The 21669-nt window shown below is 54.0% G+C and overlaps 1 protein-coding gene across 1 annotated transcript in view; it reads right to left on the minus strand.

Annotated features, from left to right (window-relative positions):
* GNAI2 (G protein subunit alpha i2) overlaps window positions 1–21669 on the minus strand; it is a 196898-nt gene that overhangs the window by 20567 nt on the left and 154662 nt on the right. The window contains exon 5 of the mRNA XM_065408104.1: window positions 11343–11471. Coding sequence (XP_065264176.1) covers window positions 11343–11471 — 129 coding nt within the window. The remainder of the gene's footprint in view (window positions 1–11342; window positions 11472–21669) is intronic.

Consider the following 21669-nt stretch of genomic DNA (forward strand, 5'->3'; position numbering starts at 1 on the left):
ACCTGCTACTGTATTTTCCACTCCATGCATCTGATGAAGTGGGTGTTACGGAGTGTCAGGGAGTCAGGGCCCTACACCCCTCTTCCTGGGATTCACCATGACTCTCAGCCAGCCAGTAAAACGGAAGGTGTATTGGACAATAGGAATGCAGTCTACAGCAGAGCTTGTAGGCACAACCAGGACCCCTCAATCAAGTCCTTCTGGGGGTTCAGGGAGCTTAGACCCCAGCTTGGGGTTCCCTACGTTGCACCACCCAGCCCCAAACTGAAACTAAAAAAATCCCTCCAGCAGCTCTCTCTCCCCTCCCCTCTGCCCCTCCTCTCCTTTGTTCAGTCTCCCGGGCAGAAGGTGTCACTTCTCCCAACCCCCCTCCTGGCTCAGGTATCTCCCTGCAAGGGAAGTCTCCCATCCCCAATGTAACTCCCAGGCAACATACCCAGGTCAAATCCGCTCCGCTCCCTGCTCCGTCACATCGGGTTCTAGCCCACGAAAGCTTATGCCCAAATAAATTTGTTAATCTCTAAGGTGCCACAAAGACGCCTCGTTGTTTTTATTGGAGAAGATGGGGCTTACTATGAGAATTGAGAGGTGGGTAAGGAACTGGTTAAAGAGGAGACTACAAAGAGTCCCACTGAAAGGTGAACTGACAGGATGGAAAGAGGCTACTAGTGGAGTTCCTCAGGGATCGGTCTTGGGACCAATTTTATTAACATTTCTATTACTGATCTTGGCACAAAAAGTGGGAGTGTGCTAATAAAATTTGTGGATGACACAAAGCTGGGAGGTTTTGCCAATACGGAGGAGGACCTGAATAGCATACAAGAAGATCTGGACAACCTTGAAAACTGGATGAAATTTAATAGTGCAAAGTGCAATGTCACTCACTTGGGGTCTAAACAACAAGAAGTTTTGCTGTAAGCTGGGGACGTATCAGTTGGGAGCAACAGAGGAGGAGAAAGACCTTAGTGACTATAAGCAGTCAATGTGAATGCAGTCCTAGGATGCATCAGGCGAGGTATTTCCAGTAGAGACAGGGAAGTGTTAGTACCATTACACAAGGCACTGGTGAGACCTCATCTGGGACACTGTGTGCAGTTCTGGTCTCCCATGTTTAAGAAAGATGAATTGAAACTGGAACAGGAGCAGAGAAGGGCTACTAGGATGATCTGAGGAATGGAAAACCTATCTTATGAGAAGAGACTCAAAGAGCTTGACTTGTTTAGTCAAATTGAACGATGGCTGAGGGGAGATATGATTGCTCTCTCTAAATACATCAGAGCAGAGGTGGGCAAACTACAGCCTGCGGGCCACATCTGGCCCACGGGACCGTCCTGCCCGGCCCCTGAGCTCCCGGCCCCTCCCCCGCAGAGCCACGCCGCCGCATGGGCAGCACTCTGAGCTGCGGAGCTGCACACTCCTGCCGATCAGAGTGGCAGTGTGTCTGGCTGCGGCCGGCGTGGTGTGGTAAGTGGGCTGGGGGGGGGGGGGGAGGATTGTATAAGGGCGGGGGGTCCCAGGGGGCAGTCAGGGGACAGGGAGCAGGGGGAGGTTGAATGGGGTGGAGGTTCGGGAGGGGGGGGCGGTCATGGGACGGGGAACAGGGGCAGTTGGATAAGCGTGGGATCCCAGGGGGCCTGTCAGGGGGCAGGGGTGTGGATGGGGTTGGGGCAGTCAGGGGACTGGGAGCAGGGGGGTTGGATGGGGGTGGGGTCCCAGGGGGGGTTAGGGGCAGGGGGTCCCAGGAGGGGGCAGTTAGGGGACAAGGAGCAGGGGGGGTTGGATGGGTCAGGGGCTCTGAGGGGGGCAGTTAAGGGGCGGGAAGTGGGAGGGGGCGGGGGCCAGGCTGTTTGGGGAGGCACAGCCTTCCCTACCCGGCCCTCCATCCAGTTTTGCAACCCCAATGTGGCCCTGAGGCCAAAAAGTTTGCCCACCCCTGCATCAGAGGGATAAATACCTGGGAGGGAGAGGAGTTATTTAAGTTAAGTGCAAATGTGGACACAAGAACAAATGGATGTAAACTGACCCTTAACAAGTTTAGGTTTGAAATTAGGCAAAGGTTTCTAACCATCAGAGGAGTGAAGTTCTGGAGCAGCCTCCCAAGGGGAGAAGTGGGGGCAAAAACCCTAACTGGCTTCAAGACTGAGCTTGATAAGTTAATGGAGGGGATGGTATGATGAGACTGCCTACAATGACATATAGCCAAACTGTGACTGCTAGCAGCAAATATCTCCAATGGCCAATGATGGGACCCTAGATGGAGAGGGCTTTGAGTTACTACAGAGAATTCTTTCCCAGCTGTCTAGCTCCTGGATTTTGCCCACATGCTCAGGGTCTAACTGATCGCCATATTTGGGGTTGGGAAGGAATTTTCCCCCAGGTCAGATTGGCAGAGACCCCAGGGTTTTTCCTCTACAGCATGAGGCACGAGTCACTTGCAGGTTTAAATTAGTGTAAATGGTGGATTCTCTGTAACTTGAAATCTTTAAATGAAGGGTGGGCAAACTTTTTGGCCCAAGGGCCACATCTGGGAATAGAAATTGTATGGCAGGCCGTGAATGCTCACAAAATTGGGGTTGGGGTGCAGGAGGGGGTGAGTGCTCTGGTTGGGGGTGCAGGCTCCAGGGTGGGGCCAAAAATGAGGAGTTCAGGATGTGAGAGGGGGCTCCGGGCTGGGGCAGTGGGGTGCAGGAAGGTGAGAGCTCCGGCTGGGGGTGTGGGGTGGGGATGAGGAGTTTGGGGTGCAGGAGGGTGCTCCGGGCTGGAATTGAGGGGTTTGGAGGGCGGGAGCGGGATCAGGGCTGGGGCAGGGGGTTGGGGCTCAGGGGTGCAGGCTCCAGGCGGCACTTACCTCAAGCAGCTCCCGGATCAGCAGACATGTCCCTCCTCTGGCTCCTACGCAGCGGCGCAGCCAGGCAGTTCTGCACACTGCCCCGTCCGCAGGCACTGCCCCTGCAGCTCCCATTGGCTGTGGTTCCTGGCCAATGGGAGCTGCGGGGGCGGACCTTGGGACAGGGGGCAGTGTGCAGAGCAGAGCCTCCTGGCTGCCCCTATGCGTAGGAGCCTGAGGGGGGGCCATTCCGCTGCTTCCAGGAGCCACGTGGAGTGGCCCATGACCCTGCGCCCCAGCTGGAGCGCCGGAGTGTGGCAAGCCTCAGACCCTGCTCCCCAGTGGGAGCTCGAAGGCCGGCTTAAAACAGCTGGCGGACCGGATGCAGACCGCGGGCCGTAGTTTGCCCACCCCTGCCTTAAACCATGATTTGAGGACATCAGTAACTCAGCCAGGGGTTAGGGGTCTATTACAGGAGCGGGTGGGTGAGATTCTGTGGCCTGCAATTCACAGGAGGTCAGACTAGATGATCATGACGGTCCCTTCTGGCCTTAGAGTCCATGAGTCAGTATGGTGCCCTGGCAACCCCCAGCAGCTCTTTTTAGCTAGGGCTGCCACAAACCCACTCTACAGGCATGTTCAGAGTTGCAGTTAGTTACTGTAGGAATGAGGTTCTTGCTCCTTTTTCAATCCTGGGGGCCTGCAGGGTCAGCACAGGTACGGCAGGGTGAGGCGGAGTCCGGCTCACACAGCAAGAGAATTGTGAGCCGAGCTCAAGTGCAGTGTGCCCGGGTCACCGAACAGACCAAGGCATGTCTTCAGGGGCCTATATGCTCAGATAGTAGTGAGCATGCACGAAGGGGAGTGACCCAGCTTGACTCTCAGACCCCAGGGTGGCTAGCACTTACTCCCACCATTTGTTTTATGGTATAAGTGAGGCCTGAATTAGGAACCCCAGGAGGCCGCCTCCTTCCCAGGCCCACTTAGGAGACTTGAGCCTCCCTATGCAATCGCAGACCCTCCAATGGGTAGAACCCTGCACGGATACATAAATTATATCTGCAGCTGTGGATATCTGCACCCGCGGGTATAAACTGTGTATCTATGCAGGGCTCTACCAATGGGACAGGAAATACATCGTTCCCTCCGCTGTCCGAGGCAGGCTCCAAATCCAGCCCTTTTCCTGGTGCTTGGATTTCATAGTAACTCTAAGCAACAGCACCGACACCTCTGCCCAAGCTTCCTCCCTGAAAGTGGCTGTCCCTCAGGTTTTCCTCCAGGCCCTCCTCTGGCCCAGCTTCCCCTGCCCCAAAGACACTCCCCCACCCTCTCTAGAGGAAGCACCTCCCGGCATGACTCAGCAGGAACCACCCATGGCTTTGGCACCCCAGCCGCATGCGACCCAGCAGAAAAGCACGGCGTTCCCACACAGCGCTGAGTAGTTGATGCCCAGTTACTAGGCATGCAAGGACCAGCACTTGGGTATAAATAGGGAGAACGGACAGTGTCTTCTACCAGAGCCACGACTGAGCTCTCTTCCCAACCCCAGGACACACCCTCCCCTTCTCGCAGCCCAGGCCGTGGAAAGTACCAAATTGGCACAGTTGTCGGGCGCTGGATTAAACATGAAATCAATCTCACCAGGATGGGGTCGCGTCCCCACTCCGCTCCACATGGCTCCTCATTACTGAGGTATGCTGTCAGCACAGGACATGAACCGGCTCAGGATGAGCCCTGCCTTGCCAACATCAGCTGACGTGACCCTGCTCAGCAAAGGCAGGAGGGCTCCCCAACCTAGCGAGGACTGAGGCAAGCATGTGATTTTCATTTAGGTCAGAAAACTGGGATTTAATTTGTTTGACCCCTTTTATGCCTTTCTCTCAATGGCTTCGCATTAGAGCCTCAAAGGCCTGTAAAAAAACAGGCATTTGCAGAGAAGAGAGTTCAAAACCTGTAGCAATTACGAGGGCACAGGAGACAGGATCCCTTCTGGCTACATCTGCCTGTAGAAAACAGGCTACCCCTTGGATATGATCACAGACACTAAGCCATCAAATAGGACTTTGTTTCTCTCACAAACATTTCTAGCTTCTTCAACACAGCCACTGATGGCAAAAGAACATAAGTGATAAGAGAGAGGAATATTCACATGGTAAAGCTATTGCACAGGGGCCACCTAACAGCTGTTGGGTAGGATCAGGCGTGGCTGCTGTTAACCTGGGCGATCATGCACAGGGCCCCTGGAAAAATGGAGTGGGGTGGTTAGGCCTTCTGTATGGAAGTGGTGGAGCACCAACAGTTTGCTGTTGGAATGGATTTACTCACATCGTCTGTGGATTTGCACACTGGCCAGGAAATAACTGCAGTGCATCAAACTTGCACAAAGAGTTAGGGAGGTGTGGAGGGGAGAGAGAGAAGGGGGAAGTGGGGGAGGAGTGAAGCCATTCAGCTGCTGCAGTTTTACAACCCTCCCTGCCTGCTGAAGGAAGAGCTAGCTCTGGGATATTCCAGCAGTGTGTTGCTATCACAAATAATGCTTCAGATTTACATTGCATCCACAGAACTCAGGGCACTTTACAAACAATGGGCCCTGTAAATATGATTTTCCATGCTGTGTGGATGGGGAAACTGAGGTGCAGAGCTGGGGACAGAAGTAGACCCAGTTTCCAGCCCCACACCGTGGTTGATGGCCCATGGTTCTTTGTGATCAGCTGGGGCTGGACTCTACTGCTGTTGCGAATGGTCACTGTGAAGAGGTCACCCCCTTCAGGAGTACAGCGCTCTCGCTGCGTGTTCTCCTTCTGGACAGGGTTCACTCAGGCTGTTTGGCTCTGTCCCCTAGATACAGTCAGGGCGGTAAAGTCACTTTAGCCCATTCGATTCCCTTGTGTGCTCTGGCCTGTGTGAAGCAGGAGGTCAGACCAGATGGTCAGAATGGTCGCTCCTGGCCATTAGGTCTATAACCAGCCCAAACCCTTGAGAAGGAAGAACCCCGAACCAGCCCGTGTGAAAAGGCTCCTGGTGCAGCACCAGCAATGAGTGGCTAGCTCTGGAATAGGAGCATGGAACCGGGGACATTAGAGTTAACGGGCTTCTCTCTAATCAGCCAGCAAGAATTTCATTACAACTGAAATCTAGATCCTCCTCCTGGCCCACTGCCATGCCGCTAGCAGGGGTGCACGGCCTGCTGAGATGGGCCTTTTCCAATAGGCTGAGCAATCTGTTCAACAATGCTATGAAGCAGACCCAGGAATTCCAGCTCAGAGACAATCAGAGAGAGGAAACCCAGCATCCCAGGAACATGTAAACATGCAGGGCCCGGCCGGAAGACGGGGTGTGAAATAATTAGGGTGCCTTAACGCACTCACTGAAAAGCTGCTCCACCTTTGGCAGCACACACCACTCCTGCAGTGTGCGTTGTATTCCCATTCCTCCCAGAGCTCTCCTGCTGGGGGTCTCCAGTATGGCACTGTGGTAGCCCCCTGGACTGGGGCCATGCCCTGACAATCCCCAGCAGCTCTTTTTACCTAGCCAAAAGTAAGTATTTTGGAATGTTCATCATGTTTCTCTACATTTCATGGGGGCGAGGAGGCTGGGAAGAAATTATAGCCAGGTATTTTTTTTAACTTAATGTTCTTGAACTCCATAAAAGCTCAAAGCCACCACCATGCCACATGGATTGAGCTCCTTCATAGTGGGCAACCTTAGTTCACCTGCCCCATGCTGTTTTTTGGAGGCGGAACATCTGGTTTACTTTCTTGGCTGTACACCATCTCCCCTCTCGGAACTCCACCTGTGCATCAAAGGCTGGTCCATGACTCAAGCTGGATGACTAATTCTCACTAGTAAGACAAGGTGGATGAGGTAATGTCTTCAGTTGAACCACATTTTGCTGGTGAAAGAGACAAGCTTCCGAGCTACACAGAGCTCTTCAGCTGAGAGACAGGTACTCAGTGTCACAGCTATAGACAAGCTCAAACAGATAGTTTGCAATTCCCCCCCACATCTCTGTATTTTGTCTGGTCTCTGTAACAATCTGTATCTTCCTTAAATCTGACATATTGATCTCAGAGGATCTAAAAAACAATGAAGCAGACATTTAGATTCTTGAAGACATTTTCTACAAAACCCCAATTATTTTAAGAAGGGCCTACATTTTTGGGTCTAAACTACTCCTGAGCAAGCAAGAAAGCCTGAAAGTGGCTGAAGTGCATGAACATCACCCACAAAGTTATTGGGCAGACTTTTCTGGAGGAGGATGACCCTAAAAGCACAAGGCAACTGAAAATCCAATCTACAGACTCCAGAGCTTTTCTCTAGCGCAATGTCACACACCACTAAATACCCTGAAGGCCAGATCCATTCCCAGACAGACGGGTATATAGTTAAGTGACTCAGAGTGGAGGAACCAGATTCCCAGGCAGGCTGAAGCCCCTTTTTCCACAGCTGAGCTGGGATCCCACAGGACTGCAATACATGGGCACCACTCCACTAGCTCTCTCGCCCAACACCTCCGTCTCCCTGCATTGCTCCCACTGGGGCACAGGGCACCAGAAAGCCACTGGCATTTTAAGCATGGTATAGTCAAACTCTGCTCAGAGAAGATGCCCAAAATGCCTGTGGCCACTGGAGTGCTGGGTACACTATCGCTGCCATCAGTGACTCAAGACCTTTGTAACTAGCTCTCTGAGAGACAGACAAGCTGGCACTTCAGACAGAAGGAGCGTCAGAGGGACTTAGACTACGTCTACACTTTAACCGCTGCAGAGCGTCAGTCTAGACACTACACTGACGGGAAGGGTTCTCCCATTGCCTCCCCAAGAGGCGGCAGCCAGGTTGACGGAAGCATTCTTCTGTAGATCTAGCGCTGTCTACACCGGGGCTTAGGTCAGCTTCACGGTTTCTCTCCGAAGTGTGAATTTTTCACACACAGGAGATGCAGCTGTGCTGATGTAACTCTTCAGCAGGGACCAGCCCTAAGTCACCGAGGTGACTACTCCGTCCTATTGAGAGGGACACTTTGGTAATACCACTGGCTCAGCAGGGGTGCTCACCCTCCATCTCCTCACTGGTCCCCGTGAAGATATGAGCTCGCACCACACTCCCAGCTAAAGGGAAGGGGAGCGCACACCGTTCAATCACCCCATATAAGTTTCTGCTGCTGGGGATCAAAGTCCAGGCTCAATCCCCAGTAACCACCATGGTGCAGGTGGCTACAATGAAAGGGACTTTGCTGCTTCCATCTCCTGATGGGAAGCAAAGGGGGGCACTAAACTTGTTTATGCTGATTCAGGTTCTCACCTTTTCAAGCTAGTGTAATCTCATTCGATTCGATTTCATCGTCCCCTGAATGAACAGTAACCCAATGTCTGGCAGCTCAGGATTCTGCTATTTGTTGAGAGTGATCATCCCATTAATCAGTTTTTAAAGTCACCCCAATAAAATTTGCTAAGAGGTGTCACCAGCAGCAGCAGTGACCATACGGGCTCAGACGGGCTTAGCTAAATAAAGTGCATTACAAAGCCACAAACCTGCTGGCGGGCTGAAGTCCCTGGGTGAAACAACAAAATATAAACACGCTCCATCTTTAACAACCATGGTCTGACTACAGTTGCAGCCCAGGAGTGAGGGGGAGGGGACAGGGACTAGGACCTGTGCCAAAGGGACGGACCAGTTGATTTTATTACTCTTTCCATTCTCTAATTTCTATGGTCATAGACAGGAAGAATGGCCCAGTGGTTAGGGCACCTCCCTGGGACACCAGAGACATGGGTTCCATCTTCTGCTCTGCCACAGACTGCCTGGGTGACCTCGGGCAAGTCATTTGGACTCTCTCTACCTCAGTGGAACCAGGGGTGGCACTTCCCCATCCAACAGGTGTCTTAGGAGGAGAAACACTTTACAGAGCGTGAGACATTCAGATACTACGGTGAGGGGAGCTATAAACCCAGCTAGATACCAAATGGCAGGCCTAGTCTGGGCGTGATGTGAACCAAGAGGGTGCATGATCCTTTCCAGCTACGTTCATGTGACGAACTACAGTAGTCCCAGCCAAAGGTGGCTTCCCTGGGTGCATTGTGCTGTCAGGCTGAGCGTGCCCAGACGGCAGCGAGCTGGTTCTGTAGCAGCATGGTCCAGGAGTACATAGGCATCAGCTGGAAACCTGCTACACTCAGCACCCAGTAGGTCTGATGTGTCACATACTTAGTGCCGACATGTGCATTCAGCATGTTCTCTTCCCACTCCATGTGCAGTACTATTTGGGGGCTGGCATTTGGAAAGCACAATTTTATCGTGCACAGGGAGTGGGAGGCTGGGCTGCAGCCTGGCGAGATCACAGGGACAGGGCAGCCTCTGAAGCAACAGATCCATCTCCGGAGCTTCTTGACTGATTACAGAGTTTTATTCCAGTGGCAAGTTTAGTTTTCCTGCAGGTTTCAGAGACCTGCGAGTGCCTCTGTGGTACGTTGAAGTAAAGCTGGGCCACTTCAAACAACAGGAGTCAGGGCGTTGCCATCTGGCCCCCAAACCTTCTAGTCTCGTTACAGTACTAGTGAAGAGCTAAGGTAGCCACCCTCAGCCCTGCTGTCATGCTGGCAGCTGCATCCCTCCCTCCCTCCCAGTTAATGCTCACATAGCGCTAGGGGGATTAGCCGCACTGCAGCCTCTTGGAATGGGAAGAAATTGGGCTAGGGGAGCTACAAATTTAAAAGCTGAATGATACAGTATCAACAGGTGGGAAGCCAATGCTTATTTCTACCTGTATCCTGCGGGTCAGTCTGGTACTTGTGAAAGTAAAGAGAGTAAGTGCACTGTATAGACACGCTCCCCCATTCCTGCCCGCAGCTCTCACACCCCTTTGCCAATGCCCCGCTCCGCCAAAGCTCCCCACTCCTGACCTGCAGCCCCACCCCCCCCCACTATTCCAGATCTGGGATCCCCTCGCCACAACTCTGCCAAAGCTCCCCACTCCTGACCTGCAGCCCTCTGGCTATTCCAGCTCTGAAAAGACAGCTGTGCTAACTTCTAGGAAGATTCTGCAATGCGTGGCCTAGGCTGAGACCAAACAGATTTCTACTCATTTGCCCGCGAGACACCATGCGCCAGGCTGAGCAAACGGAGACAGACATTTAGGAGGGCAGAATAGTTCAGTGTGTTTCCACTATGCTAATTCTTCTACACGCCAGTGACACTAACACATGGCTAGCTACACTGTCCTTCTCTAGCACCGTTAATCAGAGAATCTCAAAGTACTCTAAATAGGGAATTAAATCTTGACTCCGCCCACCAGGTATTATTCCCAATTTACACATGGGGAAATTGAGAGACGGAGGGGTAAAGTGACCTGCTATGGTCACCTCGTAGGCTAGTGGCAGAGCCCAGGATAGAAGCCAGGTACCAGCTGCAGCCCAGGCCCAGCTCTGATGAGGTCAATGGAGTGTAGCTGTTTATTCCAATAATTAGTTTGGCCGGGGGTCACCTGAGCCACATCCCCATGCTGAGCCTGGCCTCCCCCCCGCCAGCACAGCAGGAGCATTGATTAGCTAATCCAACAAGTGCCCAGGTTACACAGCAGGAGCTGGAGATGGGGACAGGGCTTGGTTCTGATCTTAACTGCACCACTGTGGCTACGGCAACATTACAAGCTCCCTCCCTGGGAGAGGGATCAACGCATCTCCTCACTTTCCAGCCTGGCTGCCAGCTGCAGCAGGACACGAATGGAGGAGAAGTCCTCACAGGCCAGCTGAACTCCTCAGTGAGAGTCAGCGTTGCCGAGTCGAGCCTAGCTCCTAGCAGGCCGGATGTTAGGCTGGGCAAGGCTTCAGCTACAGACACGTTTAGACACCACGGTCCAAACTGTCAGCGCCTATGGTACAATAGCACACTAAACCTGGGTTTGAGGGACCCGGCTTATGCACTCAGTGTTTCCAAGCCCGTGCTCGAGTGTCCACACTGCATTGTGCTAACACATCCACGCTGCACTACCTGGCCCTTCTGACTCAGGGCTGCGGCTTGAGTCAGAAGGGTCCACACTGAGTCCACACTGCAAAATGACAGGACTTGGGCTCTGACCCACCTCCTAGCAGGGTCAGACTGATTTGTGTGTGCCTGGAAGGGGGGCTTGGGCTCAAACCCAAGTCGGAGCCCGGGCTTAGTGTGCAGTGTAGACGTATCCTTGCAGGCAGCCTGCCCCTACCTTTGGCACAAGGAAGCTAATTAAAGCTGTACTCCATCTCAGACCTGACCCCCGTAAGGACTGCAGGTCCCAGCATGCAACAGCCCACATTGGCCCAAGTCCACAAGGATCAAGATAGGGCACCGCATGCTCAGACCCGGAGGCTGCATCTCCTTCTTAAAAACCAAGGCATTTGCAGGTGCGCCACGCTGAGAATTGCTTTGCTGGCAGGACAGGTTCCCGTCTCCCTAAGGAAAGCTAAGGCTGAACGGGATAAGCCCAAGTGACACCAGGAGAGGTGAAACGAAGGGGCCAGCATGTCTTGCAGCTCCCACTTACTTGAAATGCAGGTCCTTAAACGTGAAGTGAGTCTCTACAATACCCGTGGTCTTCACCCTGGTCCTCAGCACATCCTGCTGGGTTGGAATGTAATCCCCTCTAGCTATCCTCTCCAGATCATTCAGGTAGCTGCAGAGAGAACACAAAGGAAGCTGCGTCAGCAAGGCAAGCCAAGGGACGTGGCTTGGTGCGGTCTCAGGGCTCTGCCCTCCCGGCTACTGCACAGACCTGGTGCTTTGGGGGAAAACAGGAAAGTGGGCCACACCGCAGCATTGGTTCCAGAAGGACTCAGACCCACTGGCATGGCAGGACAATGGGAGTAAAGCTGCCCAGGGAACATTTCCATGTTTGTTAAATAAAGTCCCCTTCACACCTATCTCCTGGCCAGTGAGTAGGGGAAAGAGGCCGGCAGAGATTCCAGCAAGCTGGATCTGTTCCCTAGTGTGAGCATGGAGCCCCAGCCCAAACAGACAAACACACTGCGGGTGGGGAATCATGTGAGAAAGGGACCCCAGCTGCACTTCATCCTCCATATGGAGCCATGGCCCATGGAAACTACATAGAATCATAGAGATATGGGTTGGAAGAGACCTCAGGAGGTCATCTAGTCCAACCTCCTGCTCAAAGGAGGACCAAGCCCAACTAAATCATCCCAGCCAGGGCTTTGTCAAGCTGGGCCTTAAAAACCTCTAAGGATGGAGATTCCACCACCTCCCTAGGTAACCCAATCCAGTGCTTCATCACCCTCCTTGTGAAATAGTGTTTCCTAATATCCAACCTAGACCTCCACCACTGCAACTTGAGACCATTGCTCCTTGTTCTGTCATCTGCCACCACTGAGAACAGCTGATCTCCATCCTCTTTGGAACCCCCCTTCAGGTAGTTGAAGGCTGCTATCAAATTCCCCCCCCTCTTCTCTTCTGCAGACTAAACAAGCCCAGTTCCCTCAGCTTCTCCTCATTAAGTCATGTGCCCCAGCCCCCTCATCATTTTCGCTGCTCTCCGCTGGACTCTCTCCAATTTGTCCACATCCCTTCTGTAGTGGGGGACCCAAAACTGGACGCAATACTCCAGATGTGGCCTCACTAGTACCAAATAGAGGGGAATAATCACTTCCCTTGATCTGCTGGCAATGCCCCACTAATGCAGCCCAATATGCCGTTAGCCTTCTTGGCAACAAGAGCACACTGCTGACTCATATCCAGGTTCTCGTCCACTGTAATCCCCAGGTCCTTTTCTGCAGAACTGCTGCTTAGCCAGTCGGTCCTCAGCCTGTAGCATGTCCCAGCATGCAGTGTAGCAGGCTCCTCAATCAAGGTGGAACACTGCATGCTGGGATGTGTAGTCCAGGCAGGCTGGGGGCTGCTTTGCTGGCAGGCTGAACTATGGCTCCTCCTGCATTTTTACTCCGTACTTTCACTAGTGGGAGTCATCTGCACTAGCTAAAGGATTTTGCTCCCATTGAAACCCATCAGAGGCCTTCTGAGCTATTGAAATAGTGAGGCTGGTACAATCAAACCAAGGGCCAGGGCTGCATCATTCAGAAAACAAGCCCCATACGGGTGGGGGTCTTGTGCCCCATTACTGTGTTATGCTGCTCTGCAGCATGTATCTGCCACCCTTATCGATTTCCTTGCTCCCGGCTGGGTAAAGTGCGGTACTTGGGTATAACTGGAGCTTTTCTGGGGGAGCAGATCCTGTCTCGTGCTCAGGGCAGTGCTGTTTTCCCCCACCCCATTCTGAGCTAATCACAGCTACGGAGCTGCATTGATACGGTGCTGCTCTCAGGAAAAAACGGAGAAAGGAAAGTATTCGTCACTATGGCAACAAACCACACAGAGAGCGGAAACAATTGATGGCTATGCGCCATTTATAGTCAAAAACACAAACCCCTCCATCCTGTGAGGAAGAGGGAGGTGCCGGGGTAGGGGAGGAGATGGGGCGGCAGTGCTGCAGTCCAGGCAGAAATACCCTGATGGGGCAACTCTGCCTCCATTGTCAGCTGGGGATGATCAGCAAATGCTCCCTACCCCTTCTGCCTCTAGCACGCAGCCCTCACTGGTGGGCCCTGGGATGGAGTTCTCAGGGCCTTCACTGCATGCAGCACATTTGGGCAGGGGCCTGTTGGAGGACCTGGGAGAAGGACTGACGAGAGGCAAAGAGTGGCTTCCCCCCAAACACCAAGAGCATGACGATCCTTTACCGCTCCTGGCGCAATTCAAAGCTCCCCCCAGGACTAAGTCCTTAACTAAGCATAATCCCCACCCCACCCCCCAACAATAAAGATGTGAGGTGCTGAATCCACATGTCCCGGCACGCCCTGTGTCTAGGCTGCTCAGATCAAGGCAGAGCGTTCCATGCTGGGGCCTACAGCCCACCCAGGCTGCACCTCTGGGCATAACTACACCACAATGGGAGGTGTGGCTGCAGCATATGTAGACAGACCCATGCTAGCTCTGATCTAGCTAGAGCAGTGGTTCTCAAACTTTTTTTTTTTTCACGGACCAGTTGAAAATTGTTGAGGATCTCGGCGGACCACTTAATGATCTTTCCAAATGTTGTTTGTACCGTTAGCTAACTATTGTAAAGTGCTTTGGATAAAAGCACTATATAAAAAAACCTTACACTTTTTTTGTTCTACAAATAAAAGCACACAACTCATATTTTAATGTCAGTAGTCTTACCTTTCTAATGTGATGGATGTGCCCTCCCTCCCCCGCCACGGCAGCCCCCGAGCTGGGGCTGGGAAGGAGGGCTGTCTCTCCCCAGCAGCTGCAGCCCTGGAGCTGGGGAAAGTCACCTCTTTCTCTGGCCACCACAGCCCTGCACATCCCAAATTCCGCCCACCCCCTCTTCTCACCCCACTGCCCCCTCCCACCTACCACCTCACCTTACATGTGCCTCTTTCTCCAGGGTCCAGGCACCTAATTAGTGGAGCCACACCTGCATGGCTCCACTAAATAGGTGGGTGGCCCTTCATTCTCTCATGTGTGGCCACGCAGGTGCACACCTTAGAGGGAACTATCCACGGACCTCCTGAATGGAGAATAGAGCACAGCATGAGAACCTCTGAGCTACAGAAAAGCTAGCTCGAGTAACAATAGTAGTGAAAGGCAGGGGCCACTCGAGGATGTAGAGGGGTTTGGGTGAGCGAGGCGAGCCCATGCAGCTGTAGCCTCACTGTTGTTACTTGTGCTGGCTAGAACAAAGCTAGCGTGGGCATGTCTACACGTGCTGCAATCTCACCACCCAACTGCAGTGCAGACAAACCCTCTGAATTACAGGGAAGGGCGATTCAGTGCACTACTGGCGAAATTTTGGGGATCCCGATCAAGTGTTGGCTGCTGGATTTAGTGTAAGTCACTCTTTAGAGTCCTGATCTTTCCAGTAGAGGGAGCAGTGCGTGACAGAAACCTAGCTCAACGCTTTCACCCTCAGCTGAGACTTGTACAATGACTGATGAAAATGGCATTAATCCAGGAGATCTCACAGATAGGACAGCAGATTACACCTGGAGCTGTAGCCCTGTCGAACTCATGGGAAGCCCTGGTAGTCCCAGAGGTGACGACGAGGGAGAGGCAGGCATGCTGTCTCAGCTCAGGAGACTGGCACCGTGGGGTTTTAAAGCAAAGGTTCCGGATGGGTGTGGTGCATAAATCAGAGCCCCCAGCAGGATCAAGCCTGCACATCTACGCTCCGACCTTACGTACTTCTACTGTGACCACCAGCTCCAGCAGTCTGGCATCAAGTATCTACAGAACTCATCTGCCAAGCAAACTTCAGGGCCAGTCCTTTCTCTGTGCTTCAAAGCCGTTGGAGACAAGTCTGAGCTCTAGGTAGCACTGGCAGTTACTGTGGACTCAGTCTAGGAAGCAGTCTACAAAAGCAGTATCAGAGCACAGCAGCACCTTTGAACATTCAGTGTCACAGGCACAGGAATCCTGCCCACGACACTGCCTGGGAGGTCAGCGAGAGTTTATGTTGCCCCAGATCAGTTGCTTAATTGGGTTATTACAAACAAGCGTCCTTTAAGCAAATTAGAATCATGCTAATCAGGGGATTTGCAGCACCCTAATCTGGCGAGAGCTAAACTTTGAGATGACAGATTCCCCTCCATCACAGAGAACAAAGGGGACCGGGCTGGGAAATGGCAGGTGAATCCCCAGCGCAGTTATTACATGGTAACTTACACAGTGTACAGCTGCCCCTGGGGAAATCACAGAGCGACACCTATCCCGCAGGAGAGCTCCTCACCTTCCCGCTGTGCTAATTAACATCCATTTCCCTTCCTTGGGAGTTTTTAAAGCCTGCTCTTCAAGAGCTGGGGAATGGAAGCCGCAGCTCGCATGGCAAGATAGGGTTGTGCTCCCAGCAGAGATCAGCCTGCAGCGAAGCAGGGACAAGTCCCAAGTTCGGGCCCACACCAAGGAGCATGTGAAAGGCCTCGCCTCCTGATCAGCTGCAGCATGGCCCAAGGAGATCCTGTCATCTGCAAACATTTGCAGGCAGCGCAAGTCTGCCTACTGAGGCCTTCTGGGCATTGCTCCCAAGAGAGCGCTGCAGGCAAGTGGGATGTGCATAGGTGAGGCTCAGCCATGCTGTCCATCCCTCACTCTGCCAGAGGCACATGCTCCAGGACACGCATGGGAAAGCTGGCAGGTGCTGGGCACACTCATCTCAGAGAAAACTCAAGATGTCCAAGCCTCAGGTCTGGAGTGTGCCGGAAACCACATTTAAAGCTAGACCTCTGGTAGGGACCGAAGACTGGAACACTAACCTCCAACACAGGCCCCTACCCTAAAGCTGGCTGGACCATGCAGTAGCCACCAGCTCCTTGCCGTGCATGCACCTGGCCTCCACGTGAGCTGCTCCACTCCCCGAGCTCCTGGTGGTGAGCACGCCATGGTCATTGTGGGATAGAGCACCTGTGTACGAATGGGAGGGGACTGGCCACAGAGCCACCAGGGGAACACACTTAATGCAAGAGGGAGAGCCAAGGGATCAAAGGGGAGCCTGAAATACCAGTGCCAGGTAGGGAGCCAGTGGCACTGGCCAGTGGCTCAGCAGCGAAGACCATAAAGTGATGTTGATTTACACCAGCTGCGCATCTGGCCCCCAGATTTCTTCTGCTCTTCAGTCCAGTGAGCAGGTGCGCCTGCAGGAAGACACTGCGTGTTCTCTGCACCCTCCTAGCCCCAGAGATCCCTGCAGGAGGGGATGCAGGCCCTGCCCAAAGCCGGAGCTTCACCCCACTCCAAGGGCATGGCTCCAACATGCTCACTCTTCTTTAAAAAGAAAGGCCTGACCGCACCATGCAAATGAGCTGGCTGCTCAAAAACAGCCGGAAACTCTTTAAGCCTCACAATACAAAAACAGGAAGCAAAAGCCAGGGGCAGGGCTGGGGCTGCACAAGCTGAACTGCTATTGTGGCCTTTCATACACCTCCCCCCTTCCCCGCCCTCCTCTCCCACTAGGGACCAGGTGCTCATGAGGATTCCTGGCTTGGCTGGGATAGGATGTGCCACATCGGGTTAGAGATCAGAAACTCCCTTTTCCCACCTGCTGAGTGTCCTTAACCTGCTGAGTCCCTGAAGTGATTCCTTAGCTGGCTGGAGGGCCAACAAGCTTCATTTCCAGCCACCCGCTGCTTGGTGCTACACAAACAATGCATTAGCCTGGGCCGTTGAGGTGACAAGGCCTGAACTCAGAGTAAAGCTTGTGGCAGCCCAAGTCTCTCCTGACGGCGGCTGCTTTGCACTCGCAGTAAAGATTCGCTAGTTCCAGGGCCACAGGGTGTCCCAGCATCCTTGGCAAGGTGAGTTACCCTCGTGTGCCCTGTGTTAGAGCCCCAACACCACGACAAAGGGGAAAGTGATGCAAGGAATGCTGCAGCTCAGCCAGCCACGGGGAACTAACCGCTGTGTGGGCAATGCTGGAGGCAGCTCTGTGCTAGGGGCAATGCAGCGCAAAAGCCCTGCTGGGGAAGTGGCCGAGGGTGCAGCACTTTCCCCACTTAACAAGTGGAAGTTAAGTGCTGCCAAGGCAGCGGCGGCCTAGATACACTGGCGGCTCCAGAGAGCAGGGTCTTGTAATCTGTTGGCACCGCCCCCTCCTGGAGACCCCCAGGGGATGCCTATTAGAGGGCTTGCAACCCTACCAGCACCCTAAAGACTAGGGCACATAGGCACCAAATTTTATATTTCCCCCCCGGGGGATGCTCCACCCCGACTCCGCCCCAAGGTCCCACCCCACTCTGCCCCTTCCCGAGGCCCTGCCCTCGCTCCACCTCTTCCCACACCGCTCCGTCGTTTCCCTCAAGACCCTGCCCCCACTCCACACCCGAGGCCCCACCCTCACTCCAGCTCTTCCCATCCTGCTCCAACCCCACCCCCAACGGCTTCCGCCCGCTGCTCTCCACCCTCCCCCAAGTGCCTCCTCCAACTGCCAAACAGCGGTGCCCCAAGTGCTTGAGCCCCGGAGCACCCACAGAGTCAGCGTCTATGCTAGGGCAACCCTCCAGTAAGGGGGATGGGTGCTGGGGAGATCCAGTGTCCCTCCCGAAGGCTGAAGCTCTCAAGCGGCAGGCTAACGTTTCACCAGAGCAGTAGCGACCACCAGGGAGGGAGGGAGCGGAACAGGTCGTCCTGGTCTCCCAGCCTTTGGCTCGTCTATTTCACTGGTAACTCTTGGAGGCATGGACAGTCTCTTGCTGTCTGGAAGTTAAAGGCACCTAAGGGAGTTAGGCATACAGCGCTCACTGATCCCAGCTAGTACATGTACATACAGTACCAAGCACCATGAGTCCCGATCTCAGCTGGGACTCTACACAAGACGGTTACTTACCTTCTGTAACTGTTGTTCTTCGAGATGTGTTGTTCACGTCCATTACACATTAGGTGTGCGCGCGGCGCTTGCACGAACGTCGGAAACTTTTCCCTCAGCGGCTCCCGTCGGGCCGGCAGGGTCCCCCCTCCCGCCAGAACGGCGCCCCGCTCTAGCGTATATATATCCCTGCCGGCCCGAGCCTCCCTCGGTTCCTTCTTGCCGGTGACTCCGACAGAGGGGAAGGAGGGTGGGAAGTGTAATGGACGTGAACAACACATCTCGAAGAACAACAGTTACAGAAGGTGAGTAACCGTTTTTTCTTCTTCGAGTGATTGTTCACGTCCATTACACATTAGGTGACTCACAAGCTTACCATTGGAGGAGGGTAGGAGTCAAGGAATAATTGATTGAAGCACAGCCCTGCCGACCACCGCGTCCTCTCTGGTCTGATGATGGATCGCGTAGTGGGCTGTGAACGTATGCACCGACGACCAGGTGGCCGCTTTACAGATTTCCTGGAGTGGAACCTGCGCCAAGAAAGCCGCTGAGGACGCTTGGGCCCTCGTTGAGTGAGCCCTGATCTCCGGGGCTGGTACGTTGGCGAGCTCATAGCATGTGCGTATGCAAAGCACAATCCATGCTGACAAGCGTTGCGTCGAGATAGGTTGGCCTCTCATTCGCTCCGCAATGGCAATGAACAGTTGAGTCGATTTGCGGAATGGCCTGGTCCGTTCTAGATAAAATGCCAAGGCTCTACGGACATCGAGGGTATGCAGGCTGCGGTGGCTTGGGTCCGAATGGGGCTTAGGGAAGAACACCAGTAAACAAATGTCCTGTCCCATATGAAAATGTGTGACCACCTTTGGAAGGAATTTAGGGTGCGGCCTCAGTTGCACCTTATCTTTATAAAAAACTGTATAAGGAGGTTCCGAAGTGAGGGCTCTCAATTCCGATGCCCTCCTAGCCGATGTGATGGCCACGAGAAACGCTACCTTCCATGAGAGGTGCATGAGGGAGCAAGAGGCTAGGGGTTCAAAGGGCGGCCCCATGAGTTTAGTCAGGACCAGGTTGAGATTCCACGCAGGGACCGGCGGGCGCGAGTAGGGAAACACCCTCTCCAGCCCCTTGAGGAATCGGACTACTGTGGGGTTGGAGAACACCAAAACCCCCAACTCCCCAGGGTGGAACGCCGATATGGCAGCCAGATGCACTTTAACTGAGGCGGGGGCGAGCCCTTGATGCTTGAGGTGCAGCAAGTAGTCCAGAATTGATGGGACTGAGGCCTGCAGAGGCTGTATGTGATGAGGCTCACACCAGTGGGAGAACCTTTTCCATTTGGCAAGGTAGGTCGCTCTTGTGGAGGGCTTCCTACTACCAAGGAGAATTTGCTGGACCTGGTGGGAGCACCTGTGCTCCGTATCGTTTAGCCAGAGAGATACCACGCCGTGAGATGTAGCGACGGTAGGTTCGGGTGGAGTAGGCGACCCCGGTCTTGTGTGATGAGGTCGTGATGGAGGGGGAGGGCGATCGGGGTGGTCACGGACAGTTCCAGCAGGGTCGTGAACCAGTGCTGGCGTGGCCACGCCGGGGCGATGAGGATGACTGTCGCCTTGTCCCTGCGGGTCTTGAGGAGGACCCTGTGGATGAGCGGGAACGGAGGGAAGGCATACCTCAGGCTCCCGTCCCACGGAATCGTGAAGGCATCTGCCAACGAGCCCGGGCTGAGGTTCTGGAATGAACAAAACTGAGGGCATTGGCTGTTGCTCTTGGTGGCAAAGAGATCCACCTGGGGAAACCCCCACCTCTGGAATATTAAATGCAGGACGTCCTGTCTCAACATCCACTCGTGCGTGGTAGGACCGGCTGAGGCGGTCTGCTAACCCGTTTTGGGCCCCCGGGAGATATGTTGCGAGTAGGTGGACTGAATGGGCTATGCAGAAGTCCCATAGGAGGAGCGCCTCGTGACAGAGGGGAGAGGATTGGGACCTGCCCTGCTTGTTTATGTAGAACATGGCGGTAGTGTTGTCCGTCAGAACTGACACGCTGTGGCCTTCTATGGTAGCGTGAAAGGTCTGGCAGGCGAGGCGAACCGCCCTTAACTCCTTCAGATTGATGTGAAGCAACTTTTCTTCCTTGGACCATAAGCCCTGGGTCCGCAGGTCCCCCAGGTGCGCCCCCCAACCCAGGTCCGACGCATCTGTTACTAACGTCAGAGTGGGTTGCAGGGTGGCGAAAGGGACCCCTTCGCAAACCTGCTGCCGATCGAGCCACCAGCGGAGAGAGTTCGACACCCGAGCTGGGATTGTCACCACCAGGTCTAAGGGGTCTCTGTTGGGGCGATATGTTTGGGCCAGCCACAACTGTAATGGCCTGAGCCTTAGGCGGGCATGTCTGACTACATGTGTGCAGGCCGCCATGTGCCCCAAGAGTTGCATGCAGCATCTGGCCGTGGTCATGGGGAATTGCTGGATGGAGCTTACGACCCTTTGAATGGCCAAGAACCGCGATACTGGAAAACTTGCCCGTGCCGCCACCGAGTCCAGGACTGCCCCTATGAAGTCCAGTCTCTGCGTGGGGATCAGTGATGACTTGGGCACATTGACCAGTAGACCGAGCTTGCGGAACACCTGTAGTGCCAACGTCACGTGGGAGCGGACCGCAGCCTGCGACCGGCCTGCAAGGAGCCAGTCGTCCAAATACGGGTATACGCACATCTTTCTTTTCCGAAGAAAAGCTGCCACCACGGACATGCATTTTGTGAACACTCGCGGGGCCGTTGCCAGGCCGAAGGGCAAGACCGTAAATTGAAAATGGTGTTGGTTGATGGTGAAACGCAGGAACCGCCGGTGGGCCGGGCGGATGGCGATGTGAAAGTACGCATCTTTCATATCGAGGGCAGCGTACCAATCCCCCGGATCCAGGGATGGGATAATAGCGCCAAGGGAGACCATACGGAAACGTGCCTTGACCAAAAATTTGTTTAGTCTGTGTAGGTCCAAAATGGGACGGAGGCCCCCTTTTGCTTTGGGAATGAGGAAGTATCTGGAGTAGAACCCTTTCCCCCTTAGGTCCGGAGGAACCTCTTCCACTGCTCCTACTGTGAGGAGGGTCCGCACCTCCTGCATGAGGAGTTGCTCGTGAGAGGGGTCCCTGAAGAGGGACGGGGATGGGGGATGGGAGGGAGGGGGCGAGGAGAACTGAAGGGTGTAGCCCACCTCCACCGTGCGCAGGACCCAGCGGTCCGATGTTATATGTGACCAAACACGGTAAAAATGGGACAGGCGGTCCCTGAAACACAGAGGGGGATCCGGAATAGAGTTTGGTACGCTGTCCTCGATCGCAACTTCAAAACCCTTGCTTGTTTCCCGGCTGCGGCTTGCCTTGGCCATGATTCTGGCCCTGGTTAGGCGTGTTGTTGCGTCTACGCCTGTTATCCCTGCCCCTTCTGCGGTACGGTTCCTGTCTAGGACGAGGGTGGTACTGCCTTTGCGGAGGTTGGGGC

The sequence above is a fragment of the Emys orbicularis genome, chromosome 7, assembly GCF_028017835.1.
Source record: "Emys orbicularis isolate rEmyOrb1 chromosome 7, rEmyOrb1.hap1, whole genome shotgun sequence".
NCBI classification, from domain to species: Eukaryota; Metazoa; Chordata; order Testudines; family Emydidae; genus Emys; species Emys orbicularis.